The 8,839-nt window shown below is 52.6% G+C and overlaps 1 protein-coding gene across 1 annotated transcript in view; it reads right to left on the bottom strand.

Annotated features, from left to right (window-relative positions):
* Window positions 1-3,878: 3,878 nt before the first annotated feature.
* Window positions 3,879-8,839, bottom strand: part of KIAA0947 (KIAA0947 ortholog) — a 51,303-nt gene continuing 46,342 nt past the window's right edge. The window contains exons 17-20 of the mRNA XM_006874966.1: window positions 8,150-8,340; window positions 6,843-6,949; window positions 5,332-5,430; window positions 3,879-4,060 (exon numbers count right to left, since the gene is read on the bottom strand). Coding sequence (XP_006875028.1) covers window positions 3,879-4,060; window positions 5,332-5,430; window positions 6,843-6,949; window positions 8,150-8,340 — 579 coding nt within the window. The remainder of the gene's footprint in view (window positions 4,061-5,331; window positions 5,431-6,842; window positions 6,950-8,149; window positions 8,341-8,839) is intronic.

Below are 8,839 nucleotides of genomic sequence, written 5' to 3'. Positions count from 1 at the left end.
GGTATTGAAGAAGAGTATGGAATGTACCATGGACTGACTGCCCAGAAGAACAAACAGATTTGTGATGGAATTACAGCCAGAGTGCTCCTTAGAAGTCAAGATGGGCAGCTTTTGTCTCTGATACTTTGCACATGTTGTCAGGAGGGTATACTCCCTGGAGAAAGACATCATGCATGGTGGAGGGTCAGCGAAAAAGAGCAAGACCCCCAACGAGATGGATTGGCCCAGTGGTAGCAGCAAAGGGCTCAAGCGTAACAATAATTGTGAGGATAGCAGGGTTGAGCAGTGTGTTGTTCTATTGTGTACAGCGTCGCTGAGTGGGAACCAACTCGATGAGGCCAACTAACAACGAATGCTGTGGTGAATGTAGCTGCCTCAATGTGGAAGTAAATGCATTGATCCTGTCAGCCACTTGGGTGTGACTTGTCATTTGTACAACTCAAGGACCGGGGCCTCACCCTAGCCAGCTTGTCTTACTACTCCAGGTACACAGGCCATGCACAGAGCGCCCTCTGCTGGGAGGTCAGGGAGCTGCAGGACTTGAGCTTGGAGTGGATTCCAAGGCAGGTAACTCCATGCGTGCAGAGCAGAACCGCACTCATCCAGAGCCTTGCCAAGGTTGCGAAGTCTGGAACGCAGATTGCCAGGCCATACTTGCCAGGAATCTCTGGGTGGGTTTGAAACGACTGGTCCAGTGCTTAACCATTTGAGACACCCACAAGTTCCTTAAGGTAAGAATTATTGCTGTTAGGGGTCATCTAGTCAGTAAGTGACCCTGTGCACAACAGAATGAGATACTGCCCGGGCCTGCACCGTCCTCACAACTATTACACTTGAGCCCATTGCGCAACTCATTGGGGGTCTTCCTCTTTCTCGCTGACCATCCACTTTACCAACCATGATAAACATGTCCAGGGACTGCTCCCTCAGAGCACTTGGTGGGTTTGAACTGCCAACCTTGTGTTTAGCAGTCCAGTGCTTATTCACAGATTCGCCAGCATTCTAGTCTGACGCTAAGCAGAACATAAAGAGAGGAGCAGGAGTAACGGACTCTGCATTCCACGGTGATCTCACCAGAAGACACTTGTGTCTCGGAATTTCAATCCCAGAAACACTCCCTGGGACACTTCCTTAAAGAACAACCCTGTATTTCCAAACCTAAGTCTTGTCTTAACTCAAAACTCAAAATAGTGCTTCATTAGAGGTGTGGCTGCCTTTGACCAAGGTCAGTGGTAAGAGTCGAAGAGTCAGTTTGGGTTTTAAGGAATCGTATTGTAGACACCCTCCAAGGTTGGAGATGAAGACTATGAGCCTCCAAGTGGGAGGTGGGAAACACATCTCGTCTTCTGCAGCTGGGAGTTCGGTAGTTGTGGGGCTGATAGCATCAAGGTCAGTAGCTGGAATCCAGCAGCTGCTCCCCCTTCAGAAGTAAAACCAGACTGTCTACCCCTATAAACAATGAAAGTCTTAAAAACATTGTTGTTGTTGTGAAGTGTCTTCAAGTCGATTCCAACCCCTAGCGACCCTGTATAGGGTTTCCAAGGAGCCGCTGGTGAGCTTGAACCACCGACCTTGCAATTCAAATGACTTTGCCCTCTGGCTCGTTAGCCCACAGCGCCACACCAGGACTCCATATAGATGGTCGGTGAGTCTGAAGCGATTCCGTGGCAGTGGGCTTGGATAAGTCTCCATTAGGCATGTTAAGCAGATGCATGCTGAGCTCAGTTCATTGATTTACTCACCTGGCTCCAAGTGAGAGAATGTGCCGGGCGTGTGATCTGTGGGCAGGGTGGTGGGACTCACCTGACAACTTCCCCGAGGGAGACCTCCCCTCCTATCACCTATCTATCAAAACAGTTCTCTTTAAACAGCTGTCCAGACAAAATACGTCCTTCTATTTTCACTGGATCCCTGGTGTGCCAGTGTTGGATGGTAAAGCTCAGCGCTTCAAACCCACCAGCTGCCCCCCTCGGAACCCGTATGCAGGGTTGCTATGAGTCGGACCTGACTTGATGGCACTTAACAAGGGCAATTTTAAAGAAAAGGTGCCCTCAGACAACAGAGGGAGTAGGTGTGGGTGCGTAACTTCACCACCCAGACTGTGAATGCCGACTGCTGGGCCGTGGATGGGCCGAGGACACCCTCTTGTGGTCACAGGACAGTTCTCTCCCTTTGCAAGCATGGAGGGTAAATTTGCTGGGTTATGCCATGACGCCCAGCCCTGACCACCAATGAAGATAGGTACCATGGTCCTCCTGAAGAGCAAGAGGGTCAGTGTGCTGTGTGTCAGGCTGCTCTTGTGTCTTGTCTCGGGACTGAACAGCGCCTGGTCTTCTGCACAAGAGCCTCTTGGTCCCAGCATCCCAAGTGCAATGCTGGGGACTTCTCCTTTCTACCGGCAAATCTGCACCATGTCTGCGACGGTGCCCTCTGCACCGATGCCCCCCATGCCAATGCCCCTCAGAACCTGGGGTCTTGTGGATTCTTCCCTTCTTCCCAACCCCCGTTCAGGAAAGTAGAGCGTGCCCACCAGACCTGCACATCCTCACTGCCCAGCCCTGCTCCCCTCCGTTCCCTCGTGGGATGCCTCACATGGCAGCTGTGCTCAGACTCGCCTCTCTGGGTTCACTCAGCTCCAAAGTGTCCTCAGTGACCAGTGGCCAGCGTGGCTGTTGCACTAGGGACCGGGCCAGTGTGCTGCACGTCCTCGTCCCCGCCTGTCCTCCTCAGAGCCCCTGGTGCTACAGGCCGAACATCTCTTCGGCACGCCCGTCATCAGGTTTTGAACCCTGACCCAGTGGGTCTGTTCAGTCATGTCTGTGGGTGTACAGATGTACCAAGCAGCTTCCCAAGGGTGGCACAGAGCGCTTTCCACAGTTATGAACTATGCTCACTAGTTAGTTACTCATAGGGAGCACGATGGCTCCTTCAGACAAGCACTGGACTGTGAACCACAAGGTTAGCGGTTCGAGCCTGCCAGCCACTACTCCAGGGGAAGATGAGGCTTTCTGCTTCCACAAAGATTTAACAGCATTGGAAACCCTACACAAAGTCCTCTGAGTCAGTATCGACTCAATGGTGTTTAACAACAACAACATGATCAGGGAGTCACAAAACAGTTGGCAAGTGTCATTTTGAAAGTGCATCCTCTCTTTAGGTAAACAAAGTCCCACCGGGAGGACCGACGGCAGCGCTCACAAAGCTGGTCAGGCAGGGTCCCCGCACCGCGTCTGTTCTGCACCAACACCGCTGAGGCCATGCCACACAGATGGAGTTTGCTTTTATCTTTTATTATAAAAAACAAGAGATTTAAGAAATGATGAATATAAGACAAAACAGGACCACGGTAAGTTATTAACCCATTTCCTATGTACACATTCTAAAATTCCGAAAGTGGAACACCATCCAATGTGAGGCACATTATAGTGTTGTCCTGTATGTACACCGCAGAGACGCACAGGTCTCAGAACTGCTCACCCACAGGCCAGCGGCCCAGCCCCAGGGAGGGAGGCGGAGGCGCAGTGCTGGTGTAGGTGGGAGAAGTCTGCCTCGCTCTTTTCTAGCAGGTTCCACGTTTCCAGTCAGTCATGGCAGAGCAGGGGCCTAAAGCTGTTTGGAAACCAAATCACAGTTTCGTTTGACTAAATTCATTAGAAAAGGGCGCTCGATTTTAAAAAGCCACTAAAAGGACACTTTCTGCAGCAAAAAAGGGCCAAGTTCAAGTTTCTGCCGTTCGCCATGGGCACAGTCACCCAAGCTGAGGGAAGAGCCGGTGGGCGGGAGGTGGCTCTTCTCCCCATCTCCTGGGATTCTGAGAGGTCACTGGTGTGTGCGCGTCCAGCTGACATGAAGGCACTTGTCTGGACGGAGGCCCCGGCCTAACCTTGCTCCTGTGTGCACAGGGCGCCCGCCTCTTCCAGGTAGCTGATGACAGCAGCCGGGACACTCTGCGGCGCTGCCTTCCGCCAGCCTTCCAGGATCCTGGATGTCTCTTCGGGGTTGCTGGGGCTCAAGTCACAGAGCGCATAGGCGGCCGCCAGCTGGATGCCCCAAGGGATATCTGGAAAGAGTTTGCAAATGAGTCTTAATCTGACAATCAAGTAAAAGAGCACGCACAACGGAATTCACCTGAAGACGAAACCAGCCAACCAACCAAAAAGTATATTCCAACAGCCACCTAAGACTCATTTACAAAAATCAACCAACCAATCCTGGGTCCCTCCAGTCTGAGGGTCTGGCTCAGAGTGCCCTTCTCTCGGAACTAGCACCAAACCCCACAGCAATTCTGGGAGGGCCCCTTGACACATCTGAGATGCCACAACATTAGTGTTCTGGGCGGGCTTACAGGGTTTATTCGAACAGTTTCCTGGAGTCTGTTGAACAAGAAGGGGCTTGATGAGAACGTATCGTGAATGGTATGGCCCAGATGTCTCTTCAATGCCCATGCTGAGGCACTGCTGAAAGAGCCGGTCTGGGCAGCAGACTAGGGGAACCCAGCTGGTGTGGTGCTTACCAGCTCCTTTCTGAGTCCTCCCAGGCACCACCAAGTCTCCTACCCATGAGAATCCCATGCGTGTCTGAGCAGAACTGTGCTCCACAGGGTTTTCAGTGCCTGATTTTGTGGAACCAAATCACCACACCTTTCTTCCGAAGCACATCTGGGTGAACATGGACCACCAACCTATTAGTTAGCAGCTAAGAGTGTTCACATCCAATATCCGAAGGTGGCGCCTTCCTTGGAAACCTTTTAGAAGCCAAAATGGCATAAAGCAAAGAATTCACACGGGTAAACATCTGGGGGCAAAGTAGGCTGCCCAGCCACAGGAGAAACACCTAAGACTAAAACAGCTCCAGCGTCTGGACACCCTGAGGCGTTGAGGAGGTCCCGGGAGGAGCCTGGGGATCAGTCCCTGCCGACTCTCCCTGCCTGCACGCTGCTCACTGTATCGTTTCCCAGTCAGTGGACACAGGCCTGAATGCAGGACTTTTGCAAAAGTGAAGTGACCCAGACACAGTACGCTGTAACACTGGAGGATGTGCGGAGGAACAAGAGCAGCTGAACCAAGAACCACAGAGCAGGAGACAAAGCAGTGGGCTGCCCAGGCCCCGGGTGAATCAGTGCAGGAGCTTGGGTTACCCAGGGGAATGCCTCCAGGCACACAAGGGGAGGAGCCAGAGCCAAGTGTCCTCAGGGACTGGTGGGACAGCGGGGGGCTTGTGGCGTCCCTAACTTGTAGCCGGAGAAGCAGGCGGAGCAGCAGAGTGCTTCGTGAGGAGGAAAGAGGCCTTGGCCGGAAGCCACATGGTTTGACGTTTGAAGGAAGCTCTCACCTTCATCCTGAGCATGCTGGATGAACATCCCGATCACAGAGCTGATGTTCTTCACGGCAGATGGAAACCCTTCCTTCAGACCCAACTGGCCTAGACGACCTAGGAGAAATTACCAACAAATGTAGGCCGTTTTGTCAAATGCCGATTAACTTTTCACATGGCTTTAAATGGGTTTTCCTTGACGTGAGATAGTCAATCAAACCAAATGAGCTCTGATGATGCAGTAGGTTAGGCACTGGACTGGTAAGTGCAAGGTCGGCAGTTCAAACCCAGCAGCCCCTCCGTGGGGGAAAGACGAGGCTTTGCGCTCCCATAACAAACCCTGTCCAGGGTCTCTGAGCAGGAACTGGCTCAGTGGCAGTGGGCATGGGGGCTGCTGTGAGCTGATGGTAGAGGGATGCTGGTTTCTCAGGGAAGGGTTTCCGTGGAGGAGGAATCTTTCAGCAGAACCCTCCTCCATCAGTCCGGGTGACATGTGCAGACTACAGGGAGGCTTCAGAAAGTTGGAGGACCATTCCATGCCCCTTCCATTGCCTGTCCAGGTAGGCATGGTGGGCATGTGGCACTGCCCGCTGAGCCGTGTGGTGGCATCTCACAGTGGGCCAATGTGAGGCGACTGACTGGGTCAGCAGCTCTGCTGCCCACCAAGGCCTCCCCTAATGCCCGTCTGGCAGCAACTGCTATAGTACAGAGCGGCACCTCCCAGGTGTGGGGCCCTCATCCCTGTCCTGGGGGAGACAGCTGTGGACTCGCTGACCGCCTCCTCTGTGGACAGACGTCATGACAGCCCAGCTCCAGGTTCAGCAACACGGAATCACCTGGGCAGGAAGCTTGTCTTTGCCCCAGGATCCCTTTTCACAAGGGACCCCGGTGGATCTGTCGGGGCAACACCAGACTGCTATCCACAAAGTCGACGGTTCAAACCCAGAGCTGCTCCAAGGGAGGAAGACGAGGGTGTGTGCTCCCATAAAGCTCCACAGGCTCAGAAATTCTATTCAGAGTCGGCATCACCTCAATGGCAAGGGGTCTGATTTCTTTTTTTTTAAATTCAGTTTTTACAAGTTTGGGTTAGATTAAGGTTAAAGACAAGTCTTCTATGTGACAAATGCAGGCAGTATGTGCATTTGGTCTGTATCCTAGCCGCTTCACTATGCATCAGCCTAAGAACTGGCCCAAAGGTCTGACCAGAGGATGGGCTTGGAAGCAGTGTGCCCCCGGGGGCAAGAGCAGGGTCTGCATGTCCAATCCCACTAGGGTGTTCGTCTCAGAAACCACCAGCAGTGGCCCCTCAGTCCTCCCACTCAAGCCCACCTTTGTCTCCCTTTTGGATAAAATACTCATAAAGACTGTGAGAAAGGAGAACAAAATGAGGAGTAGAGGTGTCTATTCGAAACATCTTACTAATCAGTCATTACATGAAGGATTCAAAATCAAGTTTTTATGATTGTCTGCGTATGTCCTCACCACCAAATGGTCAGGAACACAAGCAACATTTCAGTGCACCAACTCACCGATGAGCCTCAGGACTGAGGCTACGATGATATCCGGGGTGTGTGTGACGTTCGGGTGTCCTTTCCTGTACTTGATCCATTTGTCCATGACAGGCCACAGCTCCTTGCTACACAATGAGAGGACAAGCACAAAACACACGTATGTACTTCTTAACAGTGCTCCGGATGAACTATTAGAACAGTGAACTGTGGACACAGCCCCTTCTCTCTGAGCTCAAGGGCTGCTGGGCAGGCCAGCTTCTGCCATGTTACTCACTGATGCCGGGACCGGGACTGAGCTCGGGAAGGCGGCTCAAGGGCCTCCGCCCACTCACGCCCCACATCCTAGGCTGGAAGAGGCAGCTGGACCCACACAGCACCACACTGCTGTCCCTGACCTGTCCTGGTAACACATGTGGGATGCGGACCACATCCACACACACACATCCATCCAGAGCACTTCTACGCACAGCTTCGTCTCAGTTACTGACGTCACCCCGCACCAGCTGACACTGAGCGTGCAGTCTTCCCTGTGCTGAGGGAACAGGAGACCATCTGCTCCCCACATCCTGGGACCATTATGTGACTAGGCCTTCAGGAGACGGACTAGCGGCTCCTTAGCAACTCTTTTACCTGGAGTGGTGCTGTAGGATAAGCACTGGACTGCTAACCACAACATGGGCAGTTCAAACCCACCAAGCCCCTTGGGAACCCCTCACGGGGTAGCTGTGAGTCGGAGCTGCCTTACTGGAGTCCTCATGTGGCGCCAAGGATAAGCACGGTAAGGCTGCCGGTTCAAACTCACTAGTTGCTCATGAACTCTACACAGAGTTGCTATGGGTCGGAAATCAGTGGACAGCACTTAACATCACTGACGGCCATCCTTAACCCGCCTCTCTCAGCCAGGGTTTCAGCAGAACACTGAGAGCTATGGAAAAGTGAGCTGAGACCCCTGACTGAGGTGGGAATGCCGACACATGGCACCCACTGATACACAGGGGGCTCGAGGACACTGGGCTCCATTCCTCCCAGGACCCCAGGTGAGAAGGGCTGCTAAGCTGGGCACCTAAGGGACCTTACGGTGGAACGATGGCCACTAGGCTCCCGCAGCCCGTACCGAGGAGCCCCCACCTGTGGGGAGCCATCCCGGGTGCTAGGGATCTGGCAGTGACCTGAGCAAAGTCTCTGCCATGTGGGTGTCAGCGGGGAGAGATGATGAGTAAATCATAGACCACATCGGACGACAGGGTAGTGTTCGGAGCCCAACTGGGAGGCTGCCCTTTGTAGGCGTTTCAGCGCTGCACCATGTCATGGCACGCACTCTGTACCTTATGATGTTGTCGTGGGTCCAAATCCACCTCTGGTGGCAGCAGAGTAGATCGATGGCGAAGATGCATTCCCACGCGTTGTCACTCAGATCCTCCCCAAACTTCTCGCTCGGCTGAAATTCTGTTTTTGGACATAACTGTATTGTCAAAAGCAGCTTAGAAACCATGAAGCCAACATCTACAGGAGCATTCTAGCAAATGAAAACAGAAAAAAAAAAAGGTTGGAGTCTCAAAGAGAACATGTTTGATGCCAGCACTCTCAGAGAATATGGTCAACAAGCATCAGATAAATCATCATTTATTTAAAAACAGGCATCTGTGAGCAAGGAGCAATGGCAACCTGATTTCATTCTTGTGGACATGAAATGGTAACTGAACGGTGGCTGACTCCAGAGAAAAACCCACAAAGAGGCTAGAATGGGGTCAAGTAGACAATGGTCGGCAGCAGTCTCCATCCAAACACAAGCTTTCAGTAACTCAAATCGGATCCAATCAGAACATAAGCGATCATAAGGACTGCTCCTTCTGAAGTCTGTCGTCTGTCGTTCTGCTAACATGGGCGTCCTACCTGCCTTCTCTGGAGTGCCATGCAGTACCAGGTCCTAACGTCTCCACGTGCGTTCTAATCTCAATGACGTGTGGCCTGTGATGTCTCCGTGTGCATTCTAACCTCGATGACGTGTGGCCTGT

Source organism: Chrysochloris asiatica, unplaced genomic scaffold (assembly GCF_000296735.1).
Source record: "Chrysochloris asiatica unplaced genomic scaffold, ChrAsi1.0 scaffold00307, whole genome shotgun sequence".
Taxonomy (NCBI): Eukaryota; Metazoa; Chordata; class Mammalia; order Afrosoricida; family Chrysochloridae; genus Chrysochloris; species Chrysochloris asiatica.
Note: the sequence above shows the minus strand (reverse complement) of the source record. Positions and strands in the feature narration are given on the sequence as shown.